We start from the raw sequence: 17,137 nt of genomic DNA, 5'->3' as shown, positions 1-17,137 counted from the left end.
TTTTTTAATGTTTTATTTATTTATTTTTTGAACATACTGCAGGCTGAGCGCCCAAGCAGGAGTGGCATATGTTTACATTAAAATTAAAAAATAATAAAAAATAAAATAAAAAAGAATGACAGCACAAGTTACAAAACACATCAACACATTGCGTAGTTCAGTTGAAACGCTGCACATAAAATAAGCACAAAAAAACTGACACAGTCAAAACCGACACCAAGGAACTGACAGGAGGCAACATTTCATAGCTATTAAATACTTAATTCCAGCATATCTAAAGATTAGAGGGAAGAAGCAGGCAAACTATTCCAATCTGCAATAGTATTAGGGAAAAAGGAGAATTTGTCCTTGCAAAGTGAGGCGTTAAAGAGAGGGCATGAGAGTGGCGTGTCTGCCTAGTGGTAAGAGGGCAAACGTAAGGGCTAGGATCAAGTGCGAGTTTGTGATTAAGTAAAAGAAATAAAAATTTAAGACGGAGGAATTTTCTTCTTGCTTGGAGAGTGACAATACCATTTTCTGCCATTAAATCAGATACCGAATCGGTGCGACCGAATTTGGAATGAATAAAACGCACTGCCCGTCTCTGAATTTTTTTCAAGAGCATTAATATAGCACATCGTATGGGGGTCCCACACTGTGCAAGAATATTCAAGCCTAGGCCTTATAAGAGTTGTGTATGCGAGAAGTTTAACATGAGCGGGAGAATCTTTAAGCTTTTGTCTGAGCAGGCATAGTTTGCGAAAGGCTGAAGAGGAGATGTTAAGAATATGTGTGTTCCAGCTCAGGCGGTTACTTAGTGTAATGCCGAGATATTTATATTCCTTCACTTCGGTTAAACCGCGGTCCTGGACAGAGTAAGTGTACTGAAGCGGGTATTTTTTCCTGGTTATGCGAAGCAAGACAGATTTTTCTGAGTTTAGGCTCCTAACGGAAAAAAATGAAAAATATTTCAGAACTTGAAAGTTCTGAAATATTTCAGAACTTTAAAGTTTCAGAACGTTTCCTTTTTTATTGCATCAAGTGCCTAAAAGTTTCAATGCTTTGACGAACAAATACCTCGCACTACAAAAAGGTGTTTGCTGCCTCGGTCGTAGAAAGCAGCTAGTATTTGGAGCTGCCACAAAAGCCATTTCTACTCCAAAAATTTTGATCGGGAAAATACTGGAAAATACAAGCACATATCTACCAACACCAATGTTCTCCTGAATGATAGGCATTAAAAGAGTAAATGCGGAATTTTATTCCACTAGAAAAATTGTAAACCTGATGAAATCTTGTGTATATGACAGCGAAACTTAGTAATGCCAGTATCACAAAAAAAAAGCCGGCTAATATGTATCTCCTGCACATAAAGCTCTCGAACTGAAGTGACTAAAACACATTTTTTCAATCAATCTATCAAAACAGTGCGCCATGTACCAGCCTTATTACAGCACTATCGGACGATGGGCCACTCCAGGAGCATGAAAGTGATAAATACTGTGGTGGAACGACTGAACAAGAATTTAAAAAATTGCGAGGACACTTCGGCAACTAAAGTGTTGAGAGGCGAAAGCCGCGGACACTATGCCGTGACCACTTCCGGTGGATGTGACGTCACATCGTTCGCGAGGCTATATCGATACCCAAATTATACATCTTTCGGGGATCCTAAGTGTCAATCACGCTTAATTACACATTTTTCCATCTCATTTGACACAAATTCATCGTTTTTCCGACCATTCTGTGGCAACTTTCACTATGCCGGGACGACTTCCGGTGGATGTGACGTCATACCGTTCCCGTGGCTATATCGACGTCTGCTATATTTCGACGCAATTTTTACATTTTTGACTGTAATTAATCAATTACTTTACAGTCGTCAAATTTGGCTTCTAGGTTCATTCTTTTCCTCCTCTGTTTGAAGCAACCATTCGGTGTGACGACACTTCCGGTGGATGTGACGTCACACCGTTCCCGTACATATATCGACGTCCGCGCTATTTCGACGCAATTTTTACATTTTTGACTGTAATGAATTAACTAATTACTTTGCAGTCATCAAATTTGGCTTCTAGGTTAATTTTTTTTCCTCTGTCTGAAGCATCATTCGTTTTCTCCTATCTTTTTTAGTTCCCGAGCTAACACGCTGCCAAAGGTGTGACACCCTCTGCTAACGGACGGCAGTATGAGCACAAGCTTTCGCATTAATATAATACAAGGATGTCGCCGGTGCCTCCCTCATGTACAGTCTGGGCATGCGCAGCTCCACGTTAACGTTAGCGCGCCCAAACACCATTCTTCGCCTTATCAGCCACCACATCGTTTCAAACGAGTTTCAAGGCAGGCAGATTGTAGTACGTCAAGGAAATGCTATAGCATATCAATTGAATTCCGGGCGTCTACGGTGAAAGGTGTCATATTTCCATGGAAACAATGCTTAAAGGTACAGTCGTGCGCAATATGAGAGGAAACAAGTTTGAGCATTCATAGATTTATTTCTCCGTAAATATGGCTGCATGCACATTTTTTTTAATTTTATAGGTTTGGTTTGGTTTATGGGGTTTAACGTCCCAAAGCGACTCAGGCTATGAGATGCCGTAGTGGAGGGCTCCGGAAATTTCGACCACCTGGGGTTCTTTAACGTGCACTGACATCGCACAGTTTTTCATATTGTCGTATGCTATCCAATCGTCATTAAGAAGGTTAGTGTCGCCATGGTAGCTCAGTGGTTAAGGTGCCCGGCTGCTGACCCCAAAGACGCGGGTTCGATCCAGGCCGCGGCGGCTGAATTTCGATGGAGGCGAAATTCTAGAGGCCCGTGTACTGTGCGATGTCTGTGCACGTTAAAGAACCCCAGGTGGTGGAAATTTCCGGAGCCCTTCCCTGCGGCGTCCCTCAAAGCCTGAACAGCGCTCTTCTACTTCGCGCTGTTCCTCTTGAAAATGGCATACCAATTCGCCCAGGCATCAGTCCTATCATAGCCTGAGTCGCTTTGGGACGTTGAGCCCCCATAAACCAAACCAAACCAGAACCTTAGTGGATGAATAACGAGACAGTGCACAAATTTGTGCAAAAAGTTTGTTCCGTCTAATATTACTCACGAGTGTTCATGTAACACAAATTCCCTTGCCTTGTCCTCGCCAGCTAAGTGTCACAGTAAGACAGGACCCATACCAGAGCCATGAAATCACGAACTGGCATCCGACAATGCAATCCTTCACTCTAAGAAAAAAAGGTGTGATCTTAGTCCTTTAAGGGGGTAAATCCACTGACGCTGTGGCGAGCCCCTTTTGGTGCAAATTTGCACCCTCGTCGGGGGACTAAGTGCGTACGGTGTAATGTTTAGGCTGCAATAGGACTAATGTTATTCCGTTTGGACAAGTGTAAGTATAAGCCCTTGATGACTAACGTTACCCTTCCTAAGAAAGACTAACGCTTAGGCCATGAAAGTGCAAACATATGCTTTACTTTCTGGTGCATGTTAGCACCCACTCGGAATAAGCTTATGCTCTATCCGTAAGCGTAAACTTATCCTCGCAAGGGCTACAATTAAGCCTATCAAATGAGCTTACTATAACGCTCCTGAAGTGCAACTTTACACCTTATCAATGGGCGTAACATTGCTCTGCAAGAGCATATGGTTTTGATCTTTTCAGGTGCACATTTACACCGTGTTAGAAAGGGTAAAGAAAGGACTAAAAGGGGGCAAAGGGTGTAACTGTTGGTCCCCTGGAAACGGTGCAACAGTTAGTTCCCGGGAGCAGACGTTTAATGAAAGCAAACTACACGTGATTTCCAGCGTAATTAAGAGGGGGAGAGTTTCCGACAGAGCTTAACACACATAACAACGATAAAGGAAACAGAAATAAACATACATGAAAACACCAGGATTCGAACCGACAACCTTTGGATTACGAGCCGAGCGCGGATACGACTACACCACGACAACAGACGGTCTGAGGCAGAAAATAAAAGCCTTATATGCGAAACACACACATTGTCTGTCTACCGCTCAAACTGTTATCAAACATATTGCTGTTTAGAGCACAGTATGGTGATTTTTGTGTCATATGCTTTTGGAACAACCTGCGGTAAGCTTTAATGCGCACGCACAACTGTCTAAATCGTGTTTTGGCCAAAGCAGAGGTGCTGAACTGTGTGTACATTACGGCCGGTACTTCACAACCACAACAGTTGTTTTCTTTTTGTTTCTTTTTTGCTTATAAGGTGGTCTTACTTCTAGCAATTGGCAGCTGCACATTACAGCCTGTTGAAAACAAATATAGAAGGCGATGGTTCACCTCGTTTTTTATTACCGGCGGACAGCGGTAACAGGGAATTGACTGCTTGCCACTCTCCGGTTCGCTGAGTGTCGCCGATACTTGCACAGTATCACACAAGCTCGTAAACAAACGGCAACGATATGAAACTACGTGTACTAGCCCAACCCTAACCTTTACTACTCACATTCGACACGTATTGAAGCTCGTAGTATTTGTTTATGCACTTGCACAGCTGCCAGCCGTTCCGGTTGCACAAAACCTTTTTCTCACGCGAAAGGCTATCCGCTTCGTCAGAGGCAACAGCTGTGCTCTCACTGGCCTTAGACCACGCCCTGCGCTTCAAAAATCGAGTACTATTGCAGTCGGAGTCTTCTCGCGCAATTTTCGCGTGTTGCTATGCTGCGGTTCGCCCCCCGTTAGTCTCTTTCTCGGCAGTTAGTCTGTTAAGTTTGCGCACGGCGCGCATTTGTGGCAAGAAGAGTGTCGTGTGCAAATTTAGGGACTAGCGGGCCCTTTTGAGGACTAAAATTGTGTTTACTCCCCTCTGGGCTGGTTTTTTTCTTAGAGTGTAAACTTACCCTCACAAGGGTTATAGTTAAACCTACCTAATGAGTTCATAACGACGCTCCCGAAGCGCAACTTTGCATCGTATCAGTGGGCATATCATTGCCCTGCAAGTGTGTATGTTATCATACACCTACAGAGCAAAGCTGCTTGCTGAAAAGACATGATAACTACCTCATTTACGCGCAGTTCACAGACGTTTTTCTCTTCCACAATCCTGGTTACGTTTGTGTTAGTGCGATAAGTTTGTGGCGTGCCATGCAGCACATCACAGGGCAGTTTTGCACTCCAGTGACAGTACACCAGTACGCACGACAGGGTTTATTTCGTATTGAGTTTAAAATAACAAAATAATTCTCAGCAGTCTTCTGTCAACGTCGTGATGGCATCCATTCTCCAAGCGAACCTGTGTGAGAAAAAAAAAGATCATTGAAATATGCCGGTAAGTACACATATTTAAAGTTGCAGTGAAGAGGAATCTGAACTCGTCTTTTTGCCACGGGAACGACGTTCCGAGCATTCTTAGAAACTTCGATCTATTGCCCTTTGTGGCCGATTTCCCTAATTAAATCGAATTAACGTCCGGCTCCCGCTTTTTTTTTAAATTCTCCCCCGTACGGTGGGCGGAGTCGACCAACGCGTGGAGTGCCTTTCACCCAGTCCCGTGGCGGCTTGCCGCTCTGCCATCGGCGGAGTAACGTAGTAATCCGTAGAAGCAAACAGTCCGCCCGTATATTTATTTCTGCGGGCTTATTTTGCGGATGTATCATCTGCGAATGAAACTATTTATTCACGGAAACCTAAAAAAACAAAATAAAGCAAAAGCAAAGCCTCCACAGAGCCTCCACAAACGCGCATGCGCACTGAGATCTTGCGTTTCTTTCTGCAACAACTTGCAAAATTATATAAGTCAGCTCCTCAAGAAGGATGGTTTCCGACCAAAAGCACTCGTTCACAGAGAACAGTCTCGCATTCTTTCTAGAAAAGGAAGGTGGGAGAAGCCCCTAATCTATTTCGGGATCAACTGACGCATTTCCCCTTGGAGAAATAGCACGGCTATAGCGAATTGGAGAAAGAACTGAAAATTGGTTTTGAGGAAAGGAAATGAATGACGCAGTAAGTGTCTCACATATCTCGGTGACCACCCGAACCGCGTGCGTCTGGAACAAAGATTGCCAAATGGCTCTGGGCCGCATAATAAAAACGTGTTCGTCTCCAGTTCAATTATTTTCTTTTTAATTTCAACCATTCAGAGAAATCATCAAGGTTCATAAATGAAAGTAGGACTCAACCTCTGAAGCTTAAATGGCCTAATAGCTTCAGTCATGCTGGAAGTTGCATGCATTTTACAACATACATCCGCCGTCAAGAGCTCATGAAAGGCGACTGCGTCGAAAACATGTAAAAGCTGAGCGTCCAAAACTTATTGCTGGAGATATAAGGGTGCACTGTGCAATTTTCACCATTACGATTAGTCTGCATATATTTATTCTAAGATGCATGGAAAGACGGTGACGAAATTGAATTATTTTAGTGAAAGTGTACATGAGCATAAGTAATTCCTGACCCTTCTACAGAATACAAGCAGATAAACGTTCGACAGTACTTACCAGGATTGATGACGTCGTCGCGAAGTAAGCCTGTTGGCAGGCTATCGAAACGCGTTATTCCCTCGGCGACTGCACACCACAGAGTTCGCATAGCAGACAACATGAGAAGCACGGTCCAGAGGCGCCAAGTGCAAACCACATCCGGCAGCAGCTGCCAGTAACACGCAGTACAATGACGGGTTGCGCTCTATTCGCGGAAGGACAAATGAGCGAACCCACGTGTCCCTTGCAACCTTTCTTCATGCCCTTCACTATTTCCTCCTCCTGCAGGCAGATTCTTGCTTCTTCTCTTCTTTTCCTTCCCTGAACCGGTTTGCGCGTGTCCCTCGTGTCTGCTTTCTTGGTATTTCACCTCTACCGTTTCCGTTTCCCCCCAGAACAGCCGAGGAAAGACAGACGAATACAAAAAATATTTTTTTTTACCCTTTTCCCCCACCTCTTTCGTACATAGGAAAACTGTGAACAGTGATACAAACCGCATTCCTTACTCAGAAAACGAGGACACAGCTGACACAGCTCGGTTATAAATCAGTCTTGTACACCTTACAGAAAATAGCAAACCGATTACAATTAAAATGGTTCCAACTGAAATATAATTGATTATCGTGGTGAATTTTACCTGTGCTACACGGATACATTAGAATGAGATCCTAGTCGAATGGCATTCGTGATTTGGAATGGCATTCGGACTCGACGGACCCCCACGGTGCTGTATGACACTTTCCAAACGCATTCGAATAAGCCTCAGCTTGTTTTAAAAGCACAACGAAGACGACGGCGGCAGTCACACTAGTCGGACAACGACACTGTCATGGTCAACAGCAGCGTGTGATTATAGTGAACTATCTAATGCACTATAATACGATTGTGGTGGGAAAAGTTCCTTAGGCCAATGACACCGACGAATTCGATCGGCGGACAGTCAGCCTTCGTGTTCTCGGCAGGTCGGCGGCTGAGCGAAAACACCCTGATGAGGCGACGGTGTGAAATATATTCGCGCTTCTACATTATCCGTGTTAGAAATGAGCGAAATGAACGGCTATATTTCAAATTTGCACAAGTGAACACTCACCAACGATAAGCGCTGGCGAAAATTCAGTCGACGACTCTCTTCCCTTTAGCGACAACTAGGCCTAGCTACCCAGTCAACCACGGATATCCGTGGTACGTACGATTAAGATCCGAATCTCCAATGCCAGGTGGGGATGTCCGTAGGGCATGCCTACGGACGTCCATATCCGGATATACGAATCGGAGATTCGGTGTATGTCCGAGGTACATCCGTTATCGGATGCCTGAGGGATATCCGATTCCGGACGTCCATGGTATGTCCGCTTATATCCTTTCACGGATATTTTGATGTGTAGCTTTTCTGAGCATTGTAAATTTCAACAAGCTGATTTTAATTTCTACAGTGGAGTGCTTAATATATAAAAAATTGCTTAAACCTTACAGTGGCTTTGTAGCTGCATGCAATAACAATAAACTAAAGCCACTTGTGTTTCCTTTGGCTGCATTTCTTTAGGTCAGTTTGTGTGCAGTACAATTTTTTTTAACTGTGGCATGTCCACGCATTTTCTGACATGCAATCTGAAATATCTTCACAACATAGCTGCACTTTTAACAACAGACCATTCCACTCAGCAGGAATCTGTTATGGAAGCATTATATTCAAATTAAAAGCAATCATAACCACTGGAGAAATTCAAGCATTTAATAAATATTATTCAGTAGCAAACACAGGGCCGACAAAAGCTTTCAGAATACCAAAGGCAGGAAAATCCAATTCACTGGCTGTATCTAGAAGCGCAGCCAGGCATTTATGGTTGCATTGTGGAGGCTGGGCAAGGCAGTTCAAATTTAAGCGCATCATTCAGTCAGTGGCTACATATTTTGTCTGTCAAGCAGTTCAGCTTTTTCGTAATTTGTATTCCAAAAAACTTTTTTGGGCACAAGTACATGCAACTAAAAATTTTGGTCAATACTTGTCTCCTCTAACTACAAGTTAGCTCAGATATTTCACTAATACTGGCAGCAAAACATGAGCGAGGCACTGATTGTGGTGCCCTTTGAGCATCAAAAGAATGAATTAAATTCAAAACTTCAAACATTTATTGTACAGAATTTTGTGATAATTTCTGATTGCAGCGCTCCTTGGCTCGGCGCAGCCACTCCTTGACTGCTGTGTCGACATCTTCATGCGTAACTTCTTTAAGGAGTTTTGTCCTCTTGACTGAGTCTGAAAGTATAGATTGCATGAAAACAATGGCTTGTGAAAATTTGTCACCCAGAGGGTGTCCGACAAGCACCAAGAGCCAGCATCACAAGTGATTGTCATGCTTGCTGACCGCCTTAGTGGTGCAGTTTTTTACCATGAGCTACAACTTTAGCATGCACACTGTTGAAACAAAAATATCTGCCTGGAAAATGTTTACTCACCAAAGATGACTGTGCGAAGTTTAAGAGCGTCAAATCGCTCCTTTCCTTTCCTGCCGTGCATCGAGAAGTTCTCGGCAACCTTGTCAGTCATTAGCTGCGCCATCATTGCCCGTACAGTGACGGGCACTGATTTTGTGCCAAAGCACTGCAGCTGTGCGATCTAGAACAGAGCACCTCGAGTTCATAGCTAGCACAACAGCATGGTTCACAAAGTGCATTGGCAGGTGGTCTTAAGTGCCTTTGCAAGCTGTAATTAAAAGAGCTGTGCAAACAAATGGACAAACAGTAATATGAAAACATTAACAAAGCAATGAAACCAGCATGAATTGTGATCAGCTTGAAAAACAAAGCAAAAAAAAGAACCAATATTGTTCCATGATCTTAATAAATTGGTTTTTGAGGAAAGGAAATGGCACAGTATCTGTCTCACATATCTCAATGGACACCTGAACCACACTGTAAGAGAATGAACGAAGGTGGGAGTGAAAGAAAGAGGTGCCGTAGTGGAGGTCCATGGAATAATTTCGAACACCTGGGGATCTTTAACATGCACCGACATCGTACAGCACATGGGTGCCTTTTGCGTTTCATCTCCATTGAAACGCGGCTGCCGCGGTCGGGTTCGAACCTGGGTAATCCGGCTCAGTAGATGAGCGCCTTTACCACTGAGCCACTGCGGTGGGTCCTCGATCTTTCCTAACTGGTTCTTAATGCAAGAAGAAATAAAGGCATCAGCATATCTCCACCAGTAATTAGTACTCCCTAGACTCATCGAATATGATAGTGCAGTTGCGGAGTTGCCAACCTCAGCAACTGCTTTCACTTGGCAAAGGGCTTAGTGTGACTGCTAAGCTACAAGAAACCAACATTACCATCACATCACCACCTACCGCAAAAAAACAAAGGGAACTGGTTTCTGAGCTGTGCAAGACAATTAAGCTGCCATCAGCAAAAACAAAAACCATAGTAGTAATGGTTTAGCTGTTTCATACATAAAAGTGTACCGAACGCATCTGAAAACAACCTTAACTCCTCACACTTGCAACACGAACAGATATGCTAACGGCAGTCACTCACCAGGGCATTTCTCCGTTCAGGAGTAAGGTTGGAATCAAATGCCTTTAATTCCTCTACTGAGCCAAAAGGCTCGCTGACAACAGGGTCGTCATTATCTGCCACTTGATTGCGTGGCACTGTGTTGGCAGAAAGCAGCTCCAATATTTCTGCTTGCGTATGCCTTATAATGGCGAAGTTTGTAATTACTCGTCTCTGGAAATCTGCAGGCATAAAGAAACTGGTTACAATTCTGTCAAAAATCCTAACAGCAAGAAACCCAGAACTCACCAGCAAAACCAAGGCACCTATAACAATTATGCGCACCACCTGAAAGACAAAAAAGGATGACATTAGCCTAACAGCTCTGAGAACTCCAACAAGTGCAGTTATTAAGCAAAAAAAAAATTAAGTAGCTTTCACCATTGCTCATAACTGTTTCCTTACGTTGAGGTTCTAAAGAATCAAGAGAAAAAACAATTCTGTTCATTACCCATGATACATTGCAGTTGGAAAGGCAACCTTTTCAACTGCAAGCTACCTTTTAGCTGCAGCTAAAAGGTAGACAGTGGATAAACAACCTTGCATCTGCTAGTAGTTTTTGAATTTTCCTTTTGTTACACTATGCTATATTCAATTTGTTCAACAGCAATTAAGACATTTTTGGCTCATAAAATCGGATACCAAAAATGGGAACCTTTACCACCACCATTAGATAATAATTGGTGATGTAAAGACCAGAAGGGACTCGTGATAACTTTCTGGATGACGGTGTAGGCTGGCACAAAGGATTTGCATGCAACAATCACACTCATTCACAGTTAGCTTGCAAAAAACTGTTAACAGTGGCAATACTTGTACCTCATTTTAAGGTCTTCTCTGACTTACGCAAGCATGGTATTCACTAAGAGGATGATTCATGCAGGTAAAGTTGACATATGTCCTCAGAGCCCCTTAAAGCTGAACACCACTAACTGCTGCCATGTATTGATGTGAAAACAGGTAACAGCTAATAAAATTGCAGAATGCGAAGAGAAATTTCAACTGTTGGGTATTATAAAACAACGGCATTGGGATACAAAGAAGCAATAACACAACTGCCCTACAGACATTGCTTACCTTGCTGAGAAGGGCTTGCTGGCACTTCGCTCCCAACGGACAAGTCAGCTGTGTATTCATGAACAAGGAATTTAAATTAATATTCACAATAGAAAACTAGAAACTCAAACTGTAAATTAAAGGTATCTATCTACCTGTGGCTTCCCTTGGCGTACCACTCTGTGCCACCACTGGTCTTCCATTGAAGTGATGGGCTAAGCAAAAGAATAAATCGAATTTGCAAAATAAGAATGCAATTGTGGTATCTGGCTGCATAGAACCTGATCAAGAATGTTAGTAGCGCATACTACCATGCTTTGATTTCAACATTCAGGTGCTCAGAGGGCAGAGATAAATGCAACAGAGTCCTTACATCCAGCACAATTTATAAAGACGTAAAATAAAAACAATTCAGCTCTGCAGCTCAGGCACGTTGACATGCCTGCCTGATATGCCTTAATGAGCAGTCTTGTAATGAAATGCCTTAAATGCTATAGCACGTGCCAGCTGTACAAAACGGAAATAAAATTTACTTACCTTGCTCTCCACAGTTGGCTGGCACTTCAGCATGAGGGGCCACATCACCTGTGTATGAATGCACATGAAACAAATTAATATTTGCAATACGAAATAGAAACTCAAAATGTAAATTAAAGGTGATTACCAGTAGCAGTGCCTTCCTCATCACTACAGCTCAGTGCTGCCACACTCCCTTTCTTGCTGCAGGCTGAGAAAATAACAACCCCAAATTGCAAACTTAGAAAACACTGAACATTGCGGCATTTTGGCCAACTAGAATGTGCTGGTTAGGAACATATATATGCTACCATGCTATGTTTGAAACGTTCAGATATTTGCAAGGAAAAGATAAATGCAGAATAGTTTTTATTTTCAGCACTTTATGGTGAGGAAAAAAGAATAAAATAAAGTTCTACAGCTGGTCGCTTTACAATCAGTTACTTTAACATATATAAGTATGGCATGCTAATAAGCCTCCGGCATGACTTTTTAAAGAAATGACTAATGCCATAGCACGTGCGTGCATACTCAACACAAGACGATAACGCGCGCGTAGGGAAACGGACTCATTTTGAAACTCGCGCGTCCGCAAACAAACGAACCTATAGAATAAAAATTCAGGGGCACTTTGGCTCTCTAAAATGCTGTAAGGCGAAAGCGTTTCCTGGCGCACTGTTTATTTCATTTTTTATTTTGTGTTTCTTTTCTTATTTTATTTATGAAACCCATGCATTCATTAGATGCGCCTTTATTCAACATCAAACCCCGAACCTTTGTGGCGGAGCGGTACCGTTTCGCTTCGAATACCGGAGGCCCTGGTTCGGTTCCAAGCCTCGACACAATTTTTTTTTTTTCAAGTATACTATAGTGACGCCGAAACGCAGACACACTTGCTGACACAATTTCGTCACGACAGTATGAGGCATTAAATGTTTTCGTCTTAATAAAACAACGTACGAGTGCTCCTTGGCTCCAGCAGTCCACGTGGGGCGGTAGGATAATCTTCCAGTTCGGAGTCGCTGTCGCTAAAACGCTTAGGCCGCACGATTCGCCTCCGCTTCGGCGTGCTCTCCTCAGTGGAAAGGTCGGAAGTGTAGCGAGCGAGCTCGAGCTTCTTCCGACCTTCTTCATATGTGCCTAAAAAAAAAAAAAGCTTGACCACTGCTGTCATTTCAAAACCAGCGGTTTATTCTTACGGAATACTCCTTTCACGTTTGCAGCGTACGTTACGAAGTCGGATGTGGGGGGATCGCCACGCCGCACCAGCCTTACTGCTTTGTCCGCAGTGACGTTAGGCCACAGGCATTTGTCGCCGTTCACCCACGTGCATGGAACTAATTCCACTTCGCGTGTGTCATTGAATTCCACGATTGCGTACATGCCTGAAATATATAAAGAGTTCACCTAGAAAGCAATAATTTACTACATGACATCTCAGATTTGATCGCAAGGTGACTTACCTGCAGCTTGTCGCACCGATGCGGCGATGTTGACAGCGTCACACAATAATGCGGAATTCCGACGAACGCAGTGCAGTGTACCACGGCGAGCACAAATACAAAATGCGCGCTAGATATGCGCTTGGCTTGGCCAGACTTGGCCTTAGGCGGATGAGGTGCAGACTAGTGCAGCCTCTGGTGGTGTCTTGCGATAGAAAAGTTATGAAAACAGTCAATTTCATTATGTAGCCAGATACTAGTGATTTAGATAGCAGTTTTAAAATAAAATGTTTTATTGTTAAAACTATTGTAAAAATTTGAAATATTGGTATGTTTTTCATTGCTTTTTTTTTGCAATTACATTTTAAGGCACATGGTAGTGTATAGCAACTCCGCACATAACCCCACCATCGCGCCAACCGCACGACCGATGCTCGCGACCGTGCATCGGACCCAGGAACAGCCTGTGCGGTAGTGTGTTGTTTCGTGATTTCATTGTGCCAAGGTGAACCGAGCCGCCCATTTCGTCTTGTTTTTCGATGCAAGTTGCTTGACGTCTCAACGCGCTTTCCGAAATGCCTAAAACCAAAATCGAGGAGAAGCCTTACACACGGGCAAAAGCCTCGCGTGAAACAAAGGCGGTTTTCGAGAACTTTGGGCGATGCAGTCGCCAAAGGACGGTACCCGCGCCTGCCCCTTCTACTGTGTCATCTGCCGCTTCCAGTGACAGTGCCACTCCACTATCAGACTCATTCTTTGACAGCCGTGCACTCCAGAGTGAACAAGTGACTGCCGTGAGCGACATAGCAGCAACACTAGACCTCCCAGAAGTGGCGCCAGCCGTGTCTTTAGGTTCCCCGTGTTCATCGGCTTCAAGTTGTGATACAGCTTCTGAGCACCCTGCTGATTGCCCCAACCGAAAGCCAGCCGCCGTGTCTGGCTATCTGGCGACAGCACTGCGGGCGTGGGCCCTGAAAGAAAACATTTCGCACTCGGCATTATCATCCCTGCTCAAGGTTCTGAAGGCACATCCTTCTGATACAGCTTGTCTTCCACCGCGAGAGACTATGAATATTTCAGCGCTGACCTCTATGCCACCCGGGGAATACTGTCATTATGGTCTTGAGCACCAGCTCAGAAACATGCTGTCTCATAGAGCTCCTGAAGTCAGTTCTGTTACACTTTCCTTTAATATTCATTTGCTCCCAATTCCTAAAAGTTCTAGAATGCAGTTATGGATAATTCAATGTCAGGTTCTTGAATGTAGCAGAGCTGCACTTTTTGTTGTAGGTGTATTTGCTGGAATGTCAAAGCCAGACTCTGCCAGTGAGTTCTTGTCTGCATTTGTCACTGAACTAGGGCAGCTTATTTCGTGCGGGCTTAACTTTCAAGGCCAAATCTTCCATGTTTCAGTGAAGAGCTTTCAGTGAAGTGGAGGGCTGCAGATCATTTCGACCTCCTGGGATTTTGTAACATGCACTGACAACACGCAGTACACGGGCCTCTAGCATTTTGCCTCCATCAAAATGCAGTCAAGATTTCAAGATTAATTGAATCCATGTTCTCGGGCTCAACAGTAAAGTACCCTAGCCACAGAGTCACTGTGGCAGAGCTTGCTTTTATTGGGGAAGTACTACCGAGTGACAGCATCTGACAGATTTCGATAATCCACCATTGCCAAGACAAGTCATTCCTGCTGTAACCCTGTCTCAGCTACGGTTGCGGCTCTTACAGATGCTGCTAAATCTTGCACATCTCTGAAAACACAAAAGTAAGTACACCTGTCTCCCTTTTATGTTTTCTAATCTCATACAGAATTTTTCTAGCCCGTAGCACTGCGGACTACACCAACATTCGTGGGATGCATTATCTTTTACTTCACCTCTGTGTTCAATGGTAGGTTGCAGTTGCATGGCAAATGTTGCCTACTCTCTCAGTCTGTGGAATTGTTTCCTCAGGGATGCTGCATAGACGTGAGTAGCCTGTTGTGCTACTGTTCTGGTATAGCAGGTTGCAATACGGAGCAGCAGTCTACATGTAAGTTCGTAGTGTTAAAATTTCCAACTCCCCAAATGCATTTTTCACTTTTTCCTTTGCAGTGTGCCTGTGGATGGCTCGTGCAATTGATTGTTGCAAATGTGCCACATCGTAGTGTCAACAGGTATGTATTAGTTGCAGTGTAAGTGCATGTTGCTCACTCTCACAGCCTGTCCACTTGTTCCCTCAGGATTACCGCACGGACGTGACCAGCCCATTCAGAGCAACCATGTAATAGTTTGCACTACAAAGCAGCAGTCCACATGTAAGTTCGAAGTATGTTGAAATTAATTTTTCATCTTTTTCTTTACAGCGTGTATGTGGACAGCTCGTGCAATTGATTGTTGCAAATGTGCCACGTCGTAGTGTCAACAGGTATGTATTAGTTGCAGTGTAAGTGCATGTTGCCCACTCTCACAGCCTGTCCACTTGTTCCCTCAGGATTGCTGCACGGACGTGACCAGCCCATTCAGAGCAACCATGTAATAGCTTGCACTACAAAGCAGCAGTCCACATGTAAGTTCGAAGTATGTTGAAATAAATTTTTCTTTTTCTTTACAGCGTGTATGTGGACAGCTCGTGCAATTGATTGTTGCAAATGTGCCACGTCGTAGTGTCAACAGGTATGTATTAGTTGCAGTGTAAGTGCATGTTGCCCACTCTCACAGCCTGTCCACTTGTTCCCTCAGGATTGCTGCACGGACGTGACCAGCCCATTCAGAGCAACCATGTAATAGCTTGCACTACAAAGCAGCAGTCCACATGTAAGTTCGAAGTGTGTTGAAATTAATTTTTCTTTTTCTTTACAGCGTGTATGTGGACAGCTCGTGCAATTGATTGTTGCAAATGTGCCACGTCGTAGTGTCAACAGGTATGTATTAATTGCAGTGTAAGTGCATGTTGCCCACTCTCACAGCCTGTCCACTTGTTCCCTCAGGATTGCTGCACGGACGTGACCAGCCCATTCAGAGCAACCATGTAATAGCTTGCACTACAAAGCAGCAGTCTCCATGTATGTTCAAAGTATGTTGAAATTAATTTTTCTTTTTCTTTACAGCGTGTATGTGGACAGCTCGTGCAATTGATTGTTGCAAATGTGCCACGTCGTAGTGTCAACAGGTATGTATTAGTTGCAGTGCAAGTGCATGTTGCCCACTCTCACAGCCTGTCCACTTGTTCCCTCAGGATTGCTGCACGGACGTGACCAGCCCATTCAGAGCAACCGTGTTGTAGTTTGCACTACAGAGCATTGGTCTACATGTAAGTTCGAAGTGTGTTGAAATTATCAGCTTCCCTCATACACTCTTCATCTTTTGCTTTGCAGCACGTATGTGGATGGTTCGTGCAATTGATGGTTGTGAATGTGTGACATAGTCAGCAGGTATGTTCTAGCTATAGTATTTTTTATTATGATCTTCAGTGGCAGTATCTTGAATTGCAAAAATCATGTACCCTTTCAGTGACAGTATTTTTGCATTTTTGTTTGTTTTCTTGGGAAAAACTTCTTTTTTACAACAGAGTCAACATGAGAATACAACCTGCATACAGTAGCCCATCCTATTGCATGGGACCTCTCCAGCGTCAAGCGTGAAGAATGCCTCTTGAAGGTTGAAAGCATGCATTAATGCCTTTAATAAAATTTTTATTTTAAGACAACTTGCTTTGTGTTTCGTTGCTTCCTATAGGCATATGCATTTGACGTACGATGAGGCCTGTGCCTGATATAGAACACTTTGCGGGCTTGTATATAAACTCATTTAGTATACGACAGTTATATTAGTGGCTGCAGTCACCAAGGCCTGCAATATGCCAACGTCCTCTTTATATCCGCTTCGGATATCCGCGGATATCCGTATCGGATGTCCGTGGGAGATCTTTTCAGTTATAAATGTACCTCCGTCGGACGTCCCTCGGAGATCCGTCGGAGATCGGCGGATCTCCCACGGATATCCGAACATCCGTTAAGGGACGTACATCGTACGTCCGCTGGACGTACAGTGGTTGATTGGGTAGTCCGCAGGGTTCGGTCTGTGACTGCGGCGGTTGTGAATAGCGAATTCACAACCAAATGCAAATGGTCCGCGAGTGTAGCTACGACAGCAGTGACCTGAAG

At 43.8% G+C, this 17,137-nt stretch overlaps 1 protein-coding gene, 1 long non-coding RNA gene and 1 pseudogene across 2 annotated transcripts; 2 read left to right on the top strand and 1 right to left on the bottom strand.

Annotated features, from left to right (window-relative positions):
* Positions 1 to 8,550: 8,550 nt before the first annotated feature.
* Positions 8,551 to 13,216, bottom strand: LOC149367098 (uncharacterized). Its single transcript, XM_089572651.1, has 9 exons — positions 12,745 to 13,216; positions 12,506 to 12,685; positions 11,694 to 11,756; positions 11,567 to 11,614; positions 11,051 to 11,098; positions 10,223 to 10,261; positions 9,956 to 10,155; positions 8,879 to 9,038; positions 8,551 to 8,678 (listed from the first exon to the last, which is right to left on the bottom strand). Exons 1-9 carry the CDS (start codon positions 12,926 to 12,928, stop codon positions 8,551 to 8,553), a joined length of 1,050 nt encoding a protein of 349 aa, XP_089428777.1. The 5' UTR covers positions 12,929 to 13,216.
* A 346-nt stretch (positions 13,217 to 13,562) lies between these two features.
* On the top strand, positions 13,563 to 16,638 carry LOC149367096 (uncharacterized; annotated as a pseudogene).
* On the top strand, positions 14,504 to 15,327 carry LOC149367097 (uncharacterized). Its single transcript, XR_016286960.1, has 3 exons — positions 14,504 to 14,883; positions 14,946 to 15,024; positions 15,087 to 15,327. It is a non-coding gene; the product is annotated as an uncharacterized LOC149367097 (long non-coding RNA).
* Positions 16,639 to 17,137: the final 499 nt, after the last annotated feature.

Source organism: Amblyomma mixtum, chromosome 1 (genome assembly GCF_055824585.1).
Source record: "Amblyomma mixtum isolate Tamu chromosome 1, ASM5582458v1, whole genome shotgun sequence".
Lineage (NCBI taxonomy): Eukaryota > Metazoa > Arthropoda > Arachnida > Ixodida > Ixodidae > Amblyomma > Amblyomma mixtum.
Note: the sequence above shows the minus strand (reverse complement) of the source record. Positions and strands in the feature narration are given on the sequence as shown.

Bases quoted from the DNA above. Each gene is read 5' to 3' on its own strand.
- LOC149367098 (XM_089572651.1), bottom strand. From the start codon at position 12,928: ATGTACGCAATCGTGGAATTCAATGACACACGCGAAGTGGAATTAGTT. The intron at 10,156-10,222 runs GTGAGTTCTGGG...TTATGCCTGCAG, and splicing joins TAGGTGCCTTGGTTTTGCTG to ATTTCCAGAGACGAGTAATT. The intron at 8,679-8,878 runs GTGAGTAAACAT...CTATACTTTCAG, and splicing joins ACTTCGCACAGTCATCTTTG to ACTCAGTCAAGAGGACAAAA.